A 21,445-nucleotide genomic window follows, 5' to 3' on the forward strand; every position below is an offset into this window, starting at 1 on the left:
TACCTGAGAAAAACGAGAGTGTCTAAATTAACCGGAAAATGGTCCAAAGTGGTTGGAAATTATACAATGGGAATTTGTGGGTTTACACGAATGCCAGGAGCTAGTGGGTCCTTTAGCTAGGTTAAACTGTTAGGAGATAAGTACGTTGGGAAAGGCTACATGGTTGTCACGTGGGTACATGATGTGTTAGAGTGATGTCATCAAATTGAAAGGGTGGTGATATGAACTTTTTAGACTTTATCAAACATTTTTTAGAACTAAACCGAAATGAATAAGAAAATAAACCATACTCCCAATTACTCTAGTTACTAACCTAAAATAAAATAAACCCATTTAGCACTAACAAAAAAAATATTTTTCAATAAAAATACCCTATCCTACTTACTACTTAAAAAAAAAAAAAAACAAAAAACCCCAAAAATACCCTATCCTACTTATTTAAAAAGAAAAACCCAAAACAAAAACAACCATATCAATCATTATTTTATCAAATGTTAACTGACATAAATTCTATCTAAACGCCACAATACATTTTGCATTTTAACAGAATGCTTTTTAACTGTGTTCCTTCGCACCAACTGGGATAAAATTGCAATTTCAAATCATATTGCGGCATCCGAAGCGCGAGCATTCAAATGGTTTTTCATCGGTTACGAACATTATCTTGAAGCGAGGAGAGTCGTGAAATCGTGGGAAGCGCTTCAAAATCATGGATGATCATCTAGCGGTGGAGGACGATGAATTCCTGTCTCTCGTGGATGCAGTGGAGGCCAATGTCTTGAAGAAACGAAAGATGAATGACGGTGGTGGCTCCTATACAGCTCCTTCCAACTCCAATCACAATCCCAATTCCAGTGAAGAAGGTCAGTACCTTGCTGCTCTGAGGGGAAGCAACAGCCATCTGTGGCAGACAATGAACATTCCCAAGACAAATACCAATAAGAGACCGGCCGAAACTGCTTCCTATGGAGGTGCCGGGGGAGGAGGAGGAGGAGCAGCAGGAGGTGTTTGTTTTAAATGCCAGCAACCAGGGCATTGGGCTAAGGACTGTGTCGCATCAACTTATGCAGGGCCAGACAGAGGCGATGAATCTGGCCCTCAAGCGCCGGAAAAACAGTGCCCGTGTGGTGGAGGACCTTGTCTTGTCTTGATTTCAAGTACCGAGAAAAATCCAGGCCGAAAATTTTACAGGTGCCCTGTGAGAGAGGTATGTTCCGCTAATTCTCCTAAACTCTGATTGTCCTTTTTTTTAGGTTAAATTCTTTCCTTTTGGGTTGATTTTAAAAAAAATTGTTCCTTCCCTTATGATACTAATATTTAACAAGTCACTACTCTTTTTTAATCTATATATTTTTAAAATGTCAATCCATATTTTTCTATAACAATTAACATTTTAGGATTTTTTTTTTTCAAAACAATTAATATTTCATGAGTTTTTTTCCCTAAATTTCCTCTTTTCAAGTCGATATAAAAGAAATGTTTTTTTTTTCATTGTTATTAAGTTATTAATAATATGTATTTTTTTATTGAATTTAACAAAGCAAGTCTATATATTTTTTTAAATAATTAACATTTTTTTTTAGAGGAATTGATTATGAGATTTTATTAAAAAAGGAAATTAAGATCTGGCCCAGAACCCTTCCAATCTCTTAAGCATTTACCCCATTGTACAGAAATTTCAGTTATGCATTTACATTCCATCACTAATATGATTTATTAACATGAAAGGATTACCTTGCGCTAATTTGAAGGCCTCATTGATTTGAGGTTGACCTCCAAGTTTTTTATTTAATTCTGCTGTTACCTCTCTGGCTTCCCTCTTAGAGTGTTTCCATGGTCTTTTTTGGAGCTTCCTGTTTCCTGGCTGCTTTTTTCATCTCACCAATTCATTTTTTTTGCCCATCTAGTCAATAAATTCCTGATGCTTACCTCTAGTTCCTTTGGTATTGTAGGCATGTTGCCCATTTTCTACCCCTTATTACCTATGGAGTTGTCAACTTGTTCTCATAGTTTTAAAAACCGGAACTGGTGACTGGACCTGTCCACCTAATAAACCAGGTTTCAAACCGTTTTTAAAAAAATACATGAAATAATTAATTTTTAATGAAAAAAACTATTTTTAAGATTTAAAACCATGACTCCAAACCAATAGAGACAAGATATGAAAGTTTTCTCATCTATATACCATATAAAGGTGAATATCTCAAAATGGCACCGAGTGCAATACATATCATCGACAAAATACATAAGCAATGAGGCTTTAAATGGCCTATAAAGTCCAAAAACAATGCTACAAGATTTGGGACCATTGGCCTACTACAAGACTACAAGTCTACTGATACATATTGGTGATCAACATGAGCTACATATCAGTGATCAAATTCATCACCACTACTAGACACAGGATCATCAACAAGAGCTACATAAACATCATCTAGATCAGAGTCTGAGGATGCCTTATTTTCATTAGCAACCTCAGTTGTAGCACTGCCACCAAGATGACTACTCCAGCAAAAACTCGACACTCTCCAAGCTCCCAAGATGACTACTCCAACAAAAGCTCAACACTCTCCAAGGTCCCAATAAAACTCACAAAAACTCCAAATGAGATGTGTGAGGCAAATGAGGGGGGGTGATCTCCTTTTATTGGTTTGGAGATGGTGTTTTTGGAGGGAAACAACCCTTAGTTTCCTTCCAAACCACTTGAGAAGCTTCCAAAAATTGGCTTGGTGGTTGTGCGGCGGCTGTGGCATTGAACTGACCGATTTATGACGAAACCAACTGGTTAACCCATAAGCTGGCCGATTCCATCATAAACCGTCCGATTTACCCATAAACCGGCTAGTTTACCCATAAACTGACACTGGCTGGTTTACCCATAAACTGGTCGGTTAGTTCCGATTTTTGTGAAAAACTGACGAAATGGTGGCATAAACTCGGTTTTGAGATTTGCCAGTGAACCGAGTTTTTGGATGGAAACAACCCTTAGTTTCCCTCCAAACCACCTAAGAAGCTTCCAAAAACTGCCCTGGTGGGTCTGTGACGGTCGTGGCATTGAATTGGCTGATTTATGACAGAACTAGCTGGTTTACCCATAAACTGGCTGGTTCCATCATAAACAGGCTGCTTAGGTCCAGTTTTTGTTAAAAACCAGTAAAATGGTGGCATAAACCCAGTTTTGTGGCCGGTTTGGCTAGATTTGCTAGTGAACTAACTGGTTTGACTGGTTTCCGGTTTATGCCGGTCAGTTTTTAAAACTATGCTTGTTCTAGAATTGGAGTGTTTTGATTGTTGATTTGATCCGTGGATAGAGATTGCTCCTTTGCCAATCAAGTCATTTCTCCTTCTGGTTCTTTTTCATGAATTTCCTCCTCTACTTCTGAAGTTACTGCTTCCTCTTCCAGAACCTCTTTTTGTTTATTGCGCTTCCTCCTCCAGAACCTCTTTTTGTTTATTGTTTTGCGGTGCTTCTGATCTAATTTCTTCTTGCGCCTTGTCATTCTCTTCTTGAGACTGCAAGACCTCGAATGGGTTTTCAGAGATTGGTGCCGCATTTTTGTCTTGTGTGGGTTGGGCTTTAGATGCTGCGAGATTTCCTTTATTCCTGCCCTTTTTTTGGGTATGCCATTGCTCTTCTTGACCTGTTGTCGTATCCGCCCCTTTATCAGATTGAGACTGCTTGCAATCCCTTGCAAAATGGCCATATTCATGGCAGTACTTGCATTTGAAAGGTAATCGCTCAATCAAGAGTTTGACAATGGGGCTATTCTCCCCGTGTGAGATTTATTTATGAGGGAAACCTTTTTTCCAGATCTACTTCAACACAAACTTTTGCACATGCAAACTAAAATCCTTTGGGTTCAGCCCTATCCAAATATTTCCCCAATCCATTTCTGATTGCTCACAGACAAACGTCACTCCAGCATGAAAGCGGGAACGAGGGAGCTTGACCCAAACATGAACTGCATTTGGGATATCTTCATCTGGATGAAAGTCTAGTGACCATTTGTTCAAATACCTTTGATCCCAAAAAAATAAGGTCCATTTCGAAAAATTACATCTCTATCTTCTTTAAATTCAAATAAAAAGGCAAAGAACCTGTTTCCACATGCATACATTCCAATATTACTTTTCATTAATGGCTTCCAGGTTTTTTACAACCATAGCTCCATGGATCTTGGGGACAGCCACATTCCTATGAACTTCCCTACTAAAGCACATTCTGAATATGCCAAGGAAGTTCTTCAAAACCCTGTGGGAAGGGCCACCGAGGGGATAGTCTCTTCTTCACAAATTTTGCATGCACCTTAGATCTAGGTTTTTTGGAGAGTGAAGCTACAAGGGCCTGGAAGGTTGCAGCTTCATCCACTGGCGAGGAAACAACCCTTTCCGAAGCAGCCATTTCAAACCAAAGGTCGCACCTGCTTAAAAACTAGAGCAAAGGTACATCAACAGTGGATCTGTGAGATCTCCGTTGACTGTGACAAAGACGGCCACACACTGTCAGCAAATCGTCCAGCAATTCACGCAGAGGAAGCCTGGTTCCAGATCTAGGACGTCACCTTTGAAACAAGCACGAATTTGCCCTGAATCTGCAATTTCTTTTTACGGTGGCTAAGGAAACCCTAGCCGCCAAAAGCCATACGCTGCGGAGCTCTGCTTCATTTTCTTTTCAATTAGGTATTGATTATTGTGGAAAGAAGGAATGACATTAAAACAATTAACATTTTATAAATTATTCTTCAAAACAGTTAATATTTTGTGTCTTTTGAAGGATCTACAATATTTATAACTACAAATATATTTTGAAAATTTTGTTCAAAAACATCAATAAATTATATATAATCCTTTGGACTAACAGCAAAATTCTATTTACATATTTTCAATTCTATATATGTATTTCCAGTGCTGTCAATTTTACTGCAGACATTTTGATAATAAAATTTGCCTGTTTCTATTTAAAAAAAATTGTCTTTGACCTGACATATGAGAGTGTTGAGTTGTGAAATTTTAATCATTATCATAAATCGTTATTATATTTTTAGATTCAAATCATTGTTATATTAGTATACTCATTTTACCATGTAAAAAGTTTGAAAATGAAAATTCATTGCTCAGGAAAATATTTAAAACCTGTAAAAAGCTTGAAAATGAAAATTCATTGGTCAGGAAAATATTTAAAACATACATCTTATCAACTAAAAAAGTACATACTAATGATACTTAAAATTTCATGAAAAGCGTGCCTGACAGGATTGAAAGTGGTTCTCAGAGGAAAGAGGCCTGATAATGTATCTAATCAATTTTCAAAAACCTAATAGTTTGAATTTTTTTTTTATGTGTCATTAAGGCAAATCCATTTTAGTTTTATAATTATTAATTTAAGTTCTAATGGTGCAGGACCCAGGTTATTGTTTTTGGTTCCATGAATCCGATTTTGAGGAGAATTCTGCCGAATTGAATTCTTGTTTGAATTTCTGCACAGAAGGGCCCTATTCGACTGAATTCTGCTGCTATGTTCTAAACTTTGCCCCTTTGCTACAGAAAATCCTTTACCAACTCACTATGGTGGGGTTATTCCCAATGTTCCACCAAGTTTCAAGGACACGCGCGGAAGTAAGAAGACACACATGGAGATATGTGGGAGCATCTTAAATTTTTAGGGCAATTTAGGGGATGTTAGGGTCCTTAGCATAGGAGTCTTCGTTGCTAAAACTATAAAAATAATGATATGATAATGATAAAATCCCTATATCAACAATAGTGAGGTTATTCCCAATGTTCCACCAAGTTTCAAGGACAGGCGCGGAAGTAGGAAGACGCACATGGAGATATGTGGGAGCATTTTAAATTTTTAGGGCAATTTAGGGGATGTTAGGGTCCTTAGCATAGGAGTCTTCGTTGCTAAAATTATAAAAATAATGCTGATAATGATAAAACCCCTATATTAACAATTCATTTCATGCAAACTCATCATTGTGCAATTCAATGGAAATATTATAATCCTTTGAATCCTATAACTCTGAAAACTGTTAAGTCTGCTAAATTTTGAATAGAATATGAAATTCTAGTTTCTCCACATGAAGTCTGATGAGGTTGGATCCACTCTCAAATATCCTGAAACAATTAATGGCAATGTTAAAAATTAAAGTAAAAGTGACATTCACTTTTACTTTAAGAATTTAATATTACCATTAAGTACCAAGGTCACAATCTTCTCAAAGTTCTATCCTCTATCTTTTTTCTATCTTAAAGGGTTGTTGGACAGAAAATGGGGGAGAGGAGGGAGATGCCTAAACATCCCCTTTTTAAGTGCCCCTTTTGTGGAAACACGTCCCCCACACCGGATAAATGTTTCCCCAAAGGAGGACACGGGGAAATGTTTTCCTAGGTAACCCCGCCCGTGGAGCATGGGAAATGTGGAGGGCATATTCTTGTGGAACACTAGTTATTCCTTGTTCCTTTAATCATCTATACCACGAACAATGTGCATGGCTTTATTTTATAAAATCAGCCATAATCAGATCTCAGCCCCTTAGGCATAAGACAATTCATGCAAACGTCCAGACCAACATAGAAAACACTAGATAAAGTCCGAGCCAACAGGCCCACAACCTACATAGCACCTAAAACCAAATACACAAATTAAGTGTTTTCGCAAGTCTAACCCAACCCCCAGGTTGGGTCATCATTATCCTTGGGGTTGACCCCCATCCATTTATTGTGAGCTGTGGGTCAGGTATAATTAGCAACACTAGAGTCGGGCCCAGAGGCTTTTCAACCTTAGAGATGGTGAGTGTGAGCCTAGGTAACTTGTCATTCTGTTGTATAATTTATGGGGCCAGTTGTGTTGTCATCTTTGACATTATCTGACAGCACAGTTGTGGAAATTCAGAAATTTCACTTCAATCACTTAGAAGTTTCTGGATTTATTCCCTGTGAATTATTAGTGATCCAAAATGGAGCTGAACAAAGCTAAATGACTCAATAAAAACAGGCCCACAGCCTAGCTAGCACATAAATTCGGATACACAAATTAAGAGTGTCACAAGTCCAGCCCCAGGTCTGGGGTCATCATTATCCTTGGGGTTGGCCCCCATCCATTTGCAGTGACTCGTTGTTCAGGTATAATCAACTGCCAAGCATCATTACTAGAGTCAGGATCAGAGTCTTTTCAACCTTAGAGTTGGTGAGAGCGAGTGTAGGAAACTTGTCAATCTGTTGCGTAGGTAGTGGGGGCTAGCTTTACCGTCACTCTCCGTGCTTTTTGATAGTTGTGGAAATTCAGAAATTTCATTTCAATTAGTTGATGTTCCTGGAGCTATTCCCTGTGAATTCTCACTGTTCTGAAATGGATCTGAACAAAAACGAATGGTTGTAAGATTCAATACACACGAGCAGTTTGACAATTAATGAGGGTTGAAGAAAAAGAAAACACAATACGATCATTGAAAAAATTAAATTAAATGAAAGGGTTGAAGAAAAAGAAAAGACAATATGATTACTGAAAAAAATAAAATTAAATGAAAGAAAAGAAGAGAAAAATGATAAAAAGAAGGTGAGATAGGAGAGAAAATTGAGCAATGGGAAACGAAGGGGCAGGGATGCTTGGTCTTCCCTTCACCCTAGCTCTGTGCATAACTTCTTGTAATTCGACTCAGAAGGCATCTTTTGACCAAGTGGAGAGGACAATGAAGATAAATTCACTATGTAAATTGTTCATGGTCAAGAGAGTCATGAATTTGCATTCTAATCTGAAATTGTCAAAATAAAGACTGAGCAACCATTTGGTTTTTCTGTTTTGGGTTTCGAGGGTAAACATTATGTCCATTGTATCATGACTTGCTATATGAATGTGTGTAAGTTGTGTAAAAAATTCATGCGATGGATCCGGAAACAAATTCTCAACAAAACTCAGATCACAGAAGCCTCAAAACTATAAGTGATATAGTTCTTGGTTTTGTTCATGAGTAACCATGATGAATTTTAGACTATATTTCTGAGATCTCTAGTCATTCCAAGTCAGAAGTAGAAATGTAGGTCGGAGAAAAAGTTCTTTTATGCATTGAAGATCATAACCTTGGACATACTTGGGTTGATTATTAGTTGTCGAAGGTCACAATTTACAAAAACTGGCAAGGGCATCAATCTATCCTTGTGGGCCCTCAGGGGTGGATGTCAGCTGGATCAAGTCTTCAACAAAGAGGAATAAGGAAATCAGTGCCTGATATAGAAAACAACCATCTCCCTCTTTAATGTGCATGTAGAGGAAAGATTCGAGCTTGTTAATGTAAATCCCAAAGAGGGTTGGCGAGGAGTAGTGCTCCTGCTTTATCTCAATGGTACTCTAGATAAAGTCAGAAAAGCTTGAACTTTGGTGTCATTCAAAGACAATCCATAATTGATTTGCACAATTTCATGATGGCCACTAGGATGGGTTTAGCGATGCCAACATCATGAAACCTCTGGAATAAGGCTTTCTTGGTTGTGTCAAATGCTTTCCTAAAGTCCAGAAAGTAGCAATAGACTTTCGAAGAGTGATAGCGAAAGCCTCCTCTATTCTGGCTTTCAGTGTGAATATGTGATCAGTCGTCTAGTACTTTGGGCGGAAATCAACATGTCCTCTAGCTTTGTGGTGTCAACTCTCTAGCTCATTTGAAAGCCACAAATGCAGGATTGTGGCATATAGCTTGGGGAATGTGCGTCCAACCACAATCGTCTGACATTTGTTCAGATCAGAAATGCTCCCTGATTTGTGGATCAGGTGAATGATGTGTCCAGTCCAAGAGTGGGGCAAACCAAAGTAGAGCACATGGTTACAATAAATCAAGAATGTGTGAATCAAGAGACCGGATGCCTTGCTCGAAGATTTCACCCTAGAGGCCTTCCTTCTTTGCTGCTTTGCTGGTGCTCATAAACTTGGCTGCTCTCTTGAGATCTCTTTCAGAGAAGAGAGCATGAGTTGGGTGTGGGGACGTGAGGGGACTGTCTAGGAATGTTGTGGAGGGACGTTGTGCGGGAGAACATAGACTTGGGGTCTAGGTCTTGGGGAAGGCATGGTGTTTAGGGAAAAGGGTACGTTGAAAGGTTTTTGGGGAGTGTTGGAGTGCCAACACAAAGTTCATGTCTGCTCCAGGAGAGGTGCTCGCTTCTTATGACTGAGGCAATAGTAGTTTTTGCAGAGGTGATAGAAAGATGGGGGTGTCATGTGTAAAGGTTAAGCATAGATGCTTATGGAGAGTTTTGCTTTCTTTGTAAGGAGCTTCATTTATGGGGCAGTTTAGAACAGCCCAAAGTTCAACATGTCTGACTAAGCTTGCAGAATTTTGTGTGTCCTCAAAATACTTCTCAAAATATCTTAAAAACAATTAATTTGTAAATGTGGAAAGTTACACAGTTTTTTATTTGTTAGGGACTATGAGCCCCAAGTCCTTATTATTGTGGTACCATTTGGACATGGGGAGCCATAAAACTAAGCCAGCACACACATTATTCTTGGGCTGTCTGCCTGCTGGGATCTGAGACTCTGAAGCTTGGTTGTTTGCATGGTGACGCCCTATCTCAACCATTAGACCATAGCCAGACAGACGTAATGGTTGAAAGTTATGTTTCGAAAACTATCGTATTCTGCTGTATATATTTGAAGGATAATAACCATAAATGGCCCTGATTTAACTTTTCCCAAGAAAATTGCTAACCAGAATCCTGTGTAAGATGAGTGGTGGCTCAAATAAAATTGATCTTAAGGATGTTGCTAAAGCGAAGTAAAATTTCTTATCAAAGATCAAGTTCAATAGTGACAAATACTCATCCAACATTAACCTTATCAGTTTTTTGCTTAACATAATGCCATCCAGAAGCAAAATAAGTCGGTCAGTTTTCTTCAATTTATCTTCTCGTGCAATTAGATATTGTATAGTGAATGCAGTTGTAACGAGTGATATCAACTTATTGGTAAACTTTGTTTCTGAAATTTATCTTAAAATAACAGGCTGTTGAAAGTATCATTCACTGCAGGTTATCATGGTAATGGTTTGTGACTTAATATTGACTTGTATCTATTTTGGGACGAAATGTAGGATGGTGGTAGATGCAAATTTTTTGAATGGTGTGACGCTGCTCAAGGTTCTTCAGGAGCATATGGAGGTCAAACTAGGGTTTTCAGCACAGATATTTCAAAAGGATCAGAGCTGTCCATGCAATGCCCTTGTGGTGCTGGCCTTTGTCTTGTATTGACATCCAAGACGGATAAAAATTTGGGCCGTCAATTCTTTCGATGTCCTTTGAAAAAGGTATATATATTTTTGTAAGATACATCCTTGCTTCTTGCCAATGGAGATTGCTTTTTAAGGAATAAAGCATAAGAGGGGAAATTTTGACTCCATGGTATTTATCAATAATCATGGATCAATATGATTTGAAATTATTGCTAAACAAAGTTTGCTGTAATATGTATAGTTTATAAAGATAGATTAGGAAAACCAGTCTGCACTTTTCAAATGTTGTACCAGCCAATGTCTAACCAAAATTTTCAACAATTTTTTAAACAACAGGCAAGCTCGAGTATCTATTCTTGCTTCCAAGTTACTGGTCTTACAGACATAAAAACTGTTTGGTTTTGGTGGATTAGACAACATTGATTATTGTATATAGTGCATAAGGAACCATCATCTATTGCATGAGCTTTCTTTCGAGAGATATAACTGAAAAAGCTTTAGTTTTTCAAGATAAGATACGATAAGATAAAGTAATTTCGAATTTCTTTAATGTCCATGAATGACCATATAAATGAAAAGCTGCTTAAATCCATATTAGTTTTCTTGAGATGAAGATACGAAAAGATAAGCTAATTTTATTAATGTCCATGAATGACCGAAAAGGTAGGTCAGCGGGACTTACATGTACTACTGGTAACAACATATTGTGGGAGTGCCAAGGCTACTCCTTAAAGATTAAAAATGCCAGCATGTAAGAAAGTACAAGTAAATAGCTAAAAGAGAAACAGCCGCATATAATTAGTTATAGATGTAGAAGTAGGAGGGATAAGGAGCATCTACCACCACCTCTATCATTGTGAAGGTGTGCTTGCATTTTTTGACAATGTAATCATGGGTGTCTGCGGCGCTGAGAGGACTTTGCTCGGTGATCCTAGGAGGAAACCAAGAGACATAGATAAGAAAACTTCTTAGGTTCACACTAGTTCTCCTGAGAGACAAGTGGCCTTCTTAAATTCACACCTTTTCTGCCAAGGGAAAAAGTTACAGAAATTTGATTGAAGTTAAATGTCCATCCGATGAAAATAATCATTCTTTCAGATACTTTCATCCATCCTTACATATATATTGGTAAAAGAAAGTGGGAATAATATTAACAAATATATTACGGAGTATACAAAAATGTCTTTCCATTCTAAGGTGAGGTAGGAAAAAAAACAGTAGATATGCAGGTCAAAAGTGAACAAAATGGCAATAGATTCTAGGTCAATAAAATTCCTCTTAGTTATTACCTTAAAAAGCCTATGGAGCAAAAGGACCTATAAGAGATAATTGTTTGAACTTTGAACCAGAAAACACAAGAAGTTGATCAATTGACATACTCGCATAAAGGTCCTGTGGACCTAACAAAAACCACCAAGAAAGAGAGTGACACTCCTAAATGCAGATTGGAGTCAGTGGTACCTAATGTATTAGTCAGTTGGGGAGGCCTTGCTCCTATCTTTAGCTTTGTTGGTCCTGTGTCATTAGGGCACAAACAAGTGACCATGCCTAGTTTTAGTTTGGCTATGTCTATTAAGGAGTCCTTCAGCTAGAAGTTTTGCTTTAGACGTAGGCTAGTTGCTGGAGCACTACTTTGGGGCGCTAGTTCATCACCAACTAGTTATTTACCGTAACATTGAATGCTAGGAGAGTTGTGGTATATTGCTTCGGACTTGAAATGGATCACTATGTAATTTTTCATCTATTCTAGTACTTTATGAGTAAATCAAAGCCATGACCTTGTTAGGCCCATTTTAGACGTAGATCCTATAGTTGAAATTTGGGGTCTTGAAACTTTCAAAACATGTTTTGGTATTAAACAATCATTTATGGGTTCAAAACTATGTGAACAAAGTTAAGAGCCCTCAATGTTGTTCTTCTTATTGAGAGCATTACATTGGTTCAAATAGCACCTCAATGTGAGTTTGTAGATTGGGAATTGGGGCATGCAAAAAACCCTAATGCTAATTGGGAGTTTGGCCATGCAAAAACCCTAACCTAACCCGATATGGCTCAGCGTTGCATGGGAGCGCTTGTCGAATTCGCTCCCAAAGCACGCTTTGCTCGGGAGCAACCCTTGGGAGCGCAATTCCTAAAAAAATTTATGCTTCTTGCCCTGTTGGGAGCGATTGCTCTCGTATCACTCTCGACCGCTCTGGGAGCGATTTTTAAAGTCATGAGATTGAGAGAGATTGAGAGGGTTTGAGGAGCTTGAGTTGAGGAAGATTGAGAGGGTTTGAGCTTGAGGAGCTTGCAAGGGAGATTGAAGGCTTCCATTTGAGAGAACTTGGGAGATTGAAGGCACCACCATTGGAGAGCCAAAGAGGTATGGTCTAATCCCATTCTTTTTTATTTTCCATGTAGCATTTGTGTTTTTTATATGTTGAATGAAAGATGTTCTCGTCTCCTTCTCTTTCCCAATTCTCATTCCTCCATTTTATTGTAGACAAGAAACTATAACTCCACCAAACATGATGGGTATATGGCTTGGCATTCTCTTGTTGGTTCCTTTTTTGTTATGATGGTGTTGGGAAGCAGAAGGAGGAGTGATGAAGATGATGAAGAAGTGGGTAGTGGTGGATTAGGAAACCTTGGAGAAGAGGAGTACCAAGAGGAAGAGGAGGAGGAGGATAATGAGAGTGGAGATGATGATGGAAAAAAAACCAAGGTAGACCAAACCCCCTTGTGGAAATATGTTACTAGGCTTTTAGGAGGGAAAGGGGGTGGAACCACTAAATTTACATGCCCCCATTGCAAAATCACTTACACAGGTTCATATACCCATGCCAGAAAGCATCTCTGTGGGAAAATGGCATGGGATGGAACTAAGCAAATAGGAATCAAAACCTGTGGAAGTGTGTCAGCACAACAAAGAGCCAAATACATAAGGGAAGAGGAGGAAGCCCAATACAAATCTAAAAGATCAAAGGGTGACTTTGAACATGACACCACTAGCCCACAATCACATAGACTAAGAACTCCATCAACATCCACCCATGGTAGTGGACACAGAGGCACAAACACAGACATCTCTTTAAGGCGTAGATAGTGGAACTATATTAGATTTCCTTGATCAAGGGTGTAGGGATGATGTGGATGCAAAAGTTTTCGGTTTCTCTATGCATGTGGGATACCATTCAATTTGGTAGCTCAGTGATAAATTCCAATCATGGGACTAGATTCCTCTTTTCGAGAGGACCGTGTTATGAATAAATATATAGGAAATAATGTAAAATATTGTAAATGATAATAATCATAAATAATGATTAGTTAATTAGTAATTAGGTTTAAGAGGCATGTTTAAATGAGACATGACTCTCCATGAAGAGGCACCTGCTTGGTATATAAGCAAGCCTCTCACTCTCATTGTATCATCATTCTTATTCACACATTTAATATATAATATTTGTATCCTCATGGATATCTTTATATTCCAAGTCTTCTGGAGTAATTAATCTGTAGAAGGAACTTTGTTCGCTTCATTTGGTATTAGAGCCACGTTTCGCTGATCACTAGGTCTTTTGGTCGTCAACCTATTGTCAACTTTGTTGTCGTCGTGATCTAGGCGTTTCGCTAGCCTTGGGGATTCTCCATTCCACCAGATTTATTGTCAGGCCTTTGGCCATTTAAAAGGTTTAATATATCTATATATATATATATATGTATATATATATATATATATATGTATATATATATATTTATATATATGTATATATATATGTATATATATATACATAGAGAGAGAGAGAGAGAGAGAGAGGAATTATTCAAAAAAAGGGGTAAAAAAATCGGGAAAAAAGTAAAATAAAATAAAAAATTATATATATAATATATATATATATATAAAAGGTTTAATATATATATATATATATATACATATAGAGAGAGAGAGAGAGAGAGAGGAATTATTCAAAAAAAGGGTAAAAAAAATCGGGAAAAAAATAAAATAAAATAAAAAATTATATATATAAAAAAAACAAGAGTCATTTAAGAAAAAAAACAGTTATATATATATATATATAAAGAAAAAAACGAGAGCTAGATATAAAGTCAGAAATAAAAAGAAGAAAATATATAAAAAGAGTAAAAAAAATTTATTAAAAAAAAAGAAAGATAAGCAGCACCACATAAATTTTCGGGCGAACGTTTTGCTGCCACGGACGACTGCCACCGCCACCGATGCCTCTATTTGTAGCTAAAGACTGCCATTAGCAAAGCGCCTCTCTCAGCCGAACTCCGCAGCTGCTACCTCGAGCCCGACGTGGCCTCTTGCCTTGTGTTGGAACTTTCCGCTGCGTATACGACGTTGCCATCGTTGTGCCAGAACCGCAATAAGAATCGTGGCCAAAGGATTGAATCGCACTGCTCTAGACACCACGATTGCCCCGATACAATACCCTTTGCTGCCCAGATGTGTTGCGGCTTCTGTCAACCACCACTGCCACCTTGCACAGCCAACGGCCTAGACCAGCAACACTCTCCTCTTTCCTCCATTGTACCTCTCCTCGACCATCTTGCATGTTCCTTGCGTTTCGACATCCACCTCAACCCCACTGTCGCTGTCACCATTCGTTCAAGTTGTCCTCAACTGCCCGCACCATATCACTGTTGCAATCCAACACACTGTCGTGCTATTGCTGACCGCACCACCACAATTGCCACCAATGCCTATTCGTAGTCCCGACCTTCTCCACTGTTTGTCGCACTGCTAACTCTGCTCTCGTTATCGTAAAACTGTAGTTGCCTGTGTTCCTAATTCACTCTGCCACCAACACAGTTCTTCATCGCTTGTCTCCCACTGCCAACGACACCGATTCGATGACCATACCATTGTTCCATCGCATCTAAACCCATATTGTGTTCTACACACCACTGTAATATATTTTCGTTGCTAAACATCTCCTATCAAACGCCACATCCTTCTCTTCTCCGTTTGTCCTGCCTCTGGCCAGTGGATAATCAAACCATTTCATGCGTCATTGCCAAAAGTCTTGGCTATTTGTGAAGTGGATTTATTAAAGAGAAAGGTTTTATAAAGTGAAGTTACGGATTTATTAAGAGCAAGGTTTTAGAAAGTTCTATATTATATCAAAAAGGTAATATATAAAAACTTATAATATAGTTAATTATATAGGTCAAGTCAAATAACCACTGAATACGTGGAAGATTAAGGAAACTTATTTTATTAAACAAAAAAAAAATAGAATATTATTGAGACGTTTTAAGTCTATATATAAGTCTCAATATATAATTATAAGAGGAGAAGGGTTATTTGTGAAGTAAAGAGTTTATTAACGAAGAAGGTTAGCAAAAAGTACTCAAATAAAAAGGAAAAAGGGTTAGATTGAGAATTTATATATATAAGGGTATAAAAAGGGAGATAAATTATACCTTATTAAGTGGAAAAAGAGAGTATTAAAAGCTGAAAAAAAATGGAGTTTAAATCAGAGATAAAAGAAGGAAGATTTTCAGAAACCTCAATCGGTTATGCTAAAATACTATTTAAAATTAAAGGAACTATTGCAGGAAAAGATGTCACTATTGCTATCTCTCTCGTGGAAGATAAAAATTATATAACGCCTAAAATCGTAAACCAATTAGTAGTTCTGGAATCAAATATAATCGAAAAATTAAACTGTTTAAAAAAACAATACGAAATAACTGATTTACAGTTAAACATTGGCGATTATACATTTATATCGCAATTCTCGGTTCAATCCCTATTGACTGACCCAAGTGACATTATTCTGGGATCCCCATGGATGGAAACCCTAGGTTCCTTCATCCTGAATATGAAAAGAAGTTTTTGACGTTTTCATACAAAAAGAAAAAAATAACATTTGAAAATGTTACATTGAAGCCAAATTTAGTAATGCCAGATGACATACAAGATCACTAATTTATAGTTAAACATTGGCGATTATACATTTATATCACAATTCTCGGTTCAATCCCTATTGACTAACCCAAGTGACATTATTCTGGGATCCCCATGGATGGAAACCCTAGGTTCCTTCATCCTGAATATGAAAAAGAAGTTTTTGACATTTTCATACAAAAAGAAAAAAATAACATTTCAAGATGTTACATTGAAGCCAAATTCAGTAATGCCAGATGACATACAAGATATTTCAAAAGTAATTTTTCAAGAAGGTAAAAAAGTTCTACAAAATATGCAAGGAGAAGTTGACAAGATCACTGCTGACAAAAATGAAGAAGTTTCTCGGCTTAAAAACCATAGTGAAAAATTACTAACGCAAATTAAGAAACTTAAGAAGGATAAGAAGTCATTAGAAAACAAAGTACAACAACTCATTTAAGAAGGAAGCATTAGGAATTCAAGTTGACGAAAAAATAACAGATACCGATCCAATGAATATGACAACTCAAGAAGAAGACAAGTTAGTTGAAGAAAAGACACAATTAGATGTTGCAGTTAAGATGATAAACATCCCAAGTGAAGGTTCTGTAACCAACTCAACGCTGTCCTCACAAGTAGAAAATAAAAAAATTTCCTCACACCTAATAAGGGAAAGTCAAACCAAAAAAGTTCCCTATTGGCATCCGAATCATGGAAGTAGACAACTCAACCATGCTGCGTATCGGGACCATTCAGAACAGAAACAACAAATTGATGTTCTAAAGAATAGTGATGTAACCTCAATCCAGTCCTATGATGACAAGTCGTTACAAAGTTCCAGTGATCAGAATACTACACGGAAGGTTAATCTAGGATGGTCTGATCCCTTCTCAGTGCGACAGTTTTGTTTGTCACTTAGAGGATCATATCGTCTTGCTTCGACGAAGATGACAATTTCGAGACAAAAAGACATCCGAAATAGAAAAAATATCAAGCCTTTCATCAGTAAGCTTTGAGGACAAAGCTTTTTGAGGAGGAAGGCAATGTTATGAATAAATATATAGGAAATAATGTAAAATAATGTAAATGATAATAATCATAAATAATGATTAGTTAATTAGTAATTAGGTTGAAGAGGCATGTCTAAATGAGACATGACTCTCCATGAAGAGACACTTGCTTGGAATATAAAGATATCCATGAGGATACAAATATTATATATTAAATGTGTGAATAAGAATGATGATACAATGAGAGTGAGAGGCTTGCTTATATACCAAGCAGGTGTCTCTTCATGGAGAGTCATGTCTCATTTAGACATGCCTCTTCAACCTAATTACTAATTAACTAATTATTATTTATGATTAGTATCATTTACATTATTTTACATTACTTCCTATATATTTATTCATGACATTTTATATATAGGACCGATTTTGACTTTTGAAGCACTTGATTTGGACAAAGGAAAGTGTATTTTACATTATTTTACATTAGCTTAGTGATAAATTCCAATCATGGGACATTATTTTACATTCTTTCCTATATATATATATATACATATATTTTATATATGGGACCGATTTTGACTTTTGAAGCACTTGATTTGGACAAAGGAAAGTGTATTTTTGAATTGAAGCTCACTTGTGCACAAAAGGACAGGTCGACCCAAAAGAGAAATTGGACACCCTCGGATGGCTATAAATCAATGTTTTAAAACTCCGACTCCGGTTCGGAAATGGCTGAGGGTTGGCTCCGACTCCGTATCGACTTGGCCGGTTTGATTTCAATGACTCGGTTGTTGTAAAAAATACATTAAATATTTTTTATTTTATTTTATTTTATAATAAACATTATTTTAAAGATTTTCATTCATGTGTCCAAACACAAAGCTTTAGAATATAGAAAGAAGACAACATATGATCAACGTAGGCTCATGAATATATCCATTATATCAAAATGGCACTCAGTGCACTGTCCAATACAAAGTTTATACTTAGCCACCAATGCTAGGATTCTTTTCTGCCTCAGCCTAAGGACAATCACTAGACTACAACAACAATAATACCAATTCTTTGCCCCTAATGAAGTCTCAAAACCCTTGATTTAATTTTGGTCAAGCTCTAGAACAATCAGAGGTAAATATGTATTTATTAGTCCATTGCCAGAACATTTGCCTTCTTAAAAACATTGTATGGCTCAATGCATTGTTTTAGTTTTCTAATTCATGCCCCTAGGATAACCATACTTCAGCCTTGTAATTTTCAAAACTTTCTCACAGTGATAGATTACTTTAGGGCTATAAATATGCAATAAACAACAACACAACCATTGATATGTAGGAGGCAGAACAACTTTTGACAAATGTGCTTCAGGATTTTTGTCAAAGAGCCAAGCCGACTGAGTTGTTACCGAGCCGGTTGAGTCATTACTGAGTCGGCCGGGTTGTTACCGAGTCGATCGAGTCAATTACTGGCTCGGTAACAACTCGACCAACCGTTCCATTTCAGCCACCAAGCTGACCCAACCCAACTAGGCATTGGCTCGGTCTGACTTGGCCAAGTCAGAGTCGACTCGACCGTTTTTTAAAACAATGCTATAAATACAAGTCAAGTGACCCTAATTTGGACATCGTCATGATCATTTTTCTTTCTTTGGTTTGGCTCGCATAGGTCTGAGGTGGTTTGCTGAGATTGATTTGTACTGGTTCGAAATTGTAGGGTTCGAAGCTCGCACATGAGATCTAGGGTTTTGGTTTCTAGTTGTAGGGATGACACAAACATTTTTCGGTTGCAACCGCATGTACATAGGCTCATGAGTGCAGTTGGAGGGTTTCACCGCAGGCATGTACACTCTCTGTGTGTGGTTGGAAACTAGGGTTTGATTTTTCAGTTGATCACAGACAATGACAGTTGATCGCAGGCTTCCGAATCAGGGTTTTGATTATTAACATTGCGGGGTTCATCTTTTAGATGTTGTTTAGTTGATTTTGCTGGATAGTTTTGTGGTAGAAGATATGGATCATTGTACTCTCTCTCTCTTTGTTGAACATTTTATGACATGATAAGAAGAAGAATTTGAAAGGGTTTCCCCCTTGTGGGGTTTTGCCCTAGTCTTCGACCAATCTTGGTGTCTCTATGTGTAAATGCTTTTCTTCTATTGTTCTTTTATGTTCTGCTACATTGATGATGATATTTTTCTTTCTATATAATTGCATATGTTGTTGAATAATGTTATAAAACTAAATAATGTTATGATGCTGTGGGTGAATTTAATATATATATTTTTTTTCCACGTGGAAAAAGTCGTAATTTTCATTAAAGGAGAAAATTACATTTTGTATATTCCGAGCATTACTTAAGTAAGGCATTGCCTGTTCAAAAAAGATGAATACTTTGTGCATTCCTCCACGCAGGGAGCGAGCTAATTGAGAACAACAAAAATAGAGAGCTACTGGCCTCTTCGCAGAGAGGATATGGTGCTATAAAAAAGTTCTGAATAAATATTTACAATATAAGCAAAAAGGTAATTTCAAAAACATCCCGTCCCTTGTAATGATGCTTCAAATAGATTCTGGGTCTATGAAAGGTCTGTGGTAGTGCTGGTAGGTAGCACCATCCTTTTCCTCGCATATCAACCAAGTATCGTCATCCCTGAGCGCTGCTTCCTTAGATAAGTGATCGGCAGTTGAGTTCCGCTCCCTGTAAATATGGTGACAAGTGAAAGAGTCAAAAGACATAATAAGTCTATGAGTCTCATCCAGAATATGCTTCAATGTATATGCATTGCAGATGTGTTTTTTGTTGATCCAGTTGACAACCAGTTTTGAGTCACCATATAGTTGAAGGTTTGTGCATTGTTTATATAAAGCATATTGGATGAGGTATTTAGTAGTTATAAGCTCGGCATAGTTATTTGTTCCTCTGCCCAAACCCATTTGTATTTTGAAGGAATGAGAACTTGATAAGTGTAAAATAGCTCCCCCCCCCACAACCTGATTCCTGTGCTGATCCATCAAAGTAAGCCCATGGTATGGAGGTGTTGATGACTTCTGTCTCAATATTCCTGAGTTGTTTTTGAGAGATGTCATCAGGTATCGAATGATAATCGGCTAAGGTTCTGTTCAGTATGGAAGGCCAAAAGGGGGGCTTTTGCTGGAATATAATTTGATTCCTAGCTATCCATAATGCCCAACAAATGAGCAGAGGTATATTCCTTTCCTTGCTTGTGGTGTCTTTCCACCAATTATTCCATGCATCCTTTATGTTGTTGTTGTGCCACCGACTGTGGATGGAGAGCGTTGAGAGAAAACAATTCCATAGCTCTTGTGATATAGGGCAGTCCAGAAAGAGGTGTTTTGTATCTTCATTGCTATTCTTGCACAGGTAGCACCAAAAAGGCCCTGAGAAGGATCGTTTCATCAGGTTTGCTCCTGTCGGGACTTTGTTGTTCAGTATAGACCACAGAAGCAGCCTCATTCTTGGGGTCGCTTTTAACTTCCATATGAGGTTCCACCAAGGCTCAGAGGCTGGCGGTTTGTAGGGATCCATCAGAGCCAGATATCCTATCTTGGGGACATAAGAGCCATGTTTGGCAAGGGCCCAAATGAGCTCATCGTCTCCTTCTGTGATCCTGATATGGGCCTCTGTTAAAGCAGTAATGTAGTCTCTCCAGTCTTGTTGCCAGGGCGGGGGAATGTTTAAAACAAATCTTGTTTTCCAAGCCTGCTGTGTCAGAGAGGATCGTCCATTATCAGCTATGTGACATATGTGTGTTATACCTTGATCAGCAAGGTGTGTTTTCAGCTCCTCAGGAAGTCTGTGTGCATTGCCACAGCCAACCCAGGGGTCTTCTCCTATGCGCACCAGGGAGCCAGATCGGATTCTCCAAGTCAGTCCATTTCTTATCAGGTCCATAGCTTTTGTTACTGCCTTCCAGATGTTAGATATTTTCCCACTGGGTCGGTGGGCATGTCTAATCCAATCAAGTGGGTTTGAAGGGGTAATATATTTAGAATCAACAACCTTTGTCCATAGAATGTGATTATTGAGTAGCTACCAACCCAAATTTGCTGTAAGTGCTTTGGAAAAAGTATCCAATCTCTTAATCCCCCATCCTCCCCATCGTTTAGGCAGTGCTAGAGATTCCCATCTTGTCTAAGCAAAAATTCTCCCTGTCTGTTTCCCCTTCCATAGAAATCGACAACAAATGTTTTGCAGCCTATCCAGTATGCCCCTGGGAATCCAGGCCAAGGTCATCCAATATACAGGCGTTGCTTCTAATACTGCTTTGATCAAAATCAACTTGCTTGCCCTTGACAGATATTTAT

At 37.8% G+C, this 21,445-nt stretch overlaps 1 protein-coding gene across 1 annotated transcript; it reads left to right on the plus strand.

Moving 5' to 3' along the window:
- The first annotated feature begins 500 nt into the window (after window positions 1–500).
- On the plus strand, window positions 501–10,368 carry LOC149226935 (uncharacterized). Its single transcript, XM_089375386.1, has 2 exons — window positions 501–1,207; window positions 10,080–10,368. The coding sequence occupies exons 1-2, from the start codon at window positions 710–712 to the stop codon at window positions 10,308–10,310; spliced, it is 729 nt and encodes a 242-aa protein (XP_089231512.1). The 5' UTR covers window positions 501–709; the 3' UTR covers window positions 10,311–10,368.
- Window positions 10,369–21,445: the final 11,077 nt, after the last annotated feature.

Source organism: Pinus tabuliformis, chromosome J (assembly GCF_031772625.1).
Source record: "Pinus tabuliformis cultivar Carrire ecotype Pingquan chromosome J, CPIR1, whole genome shotgun sequence".
NCBI classification, from domain to species: Eukaryota; Viridiplantae; Streptophyta; class Pinopsida; order Pinales; family Pinaceae; genus Pinus; species Pinus tabuliformis.

Excerpts from the sequence above, each read along its gene's own strand:
- LOC149226935 (XM_089375386.1), top strand. The coding sequence starts at position 710 with ATGGATGATCATCTAGCGGTGGAGGACGATGAATTCCTGTCTCTCGTG. Across the intron at positions 1,208-10,079 it reads ACAGGTGCCCTGTGAGAGAG|GATGGTGGTAGATGCAAATT; the intron begins GTATGTTCCGCT and ends GACGAAATGTAG.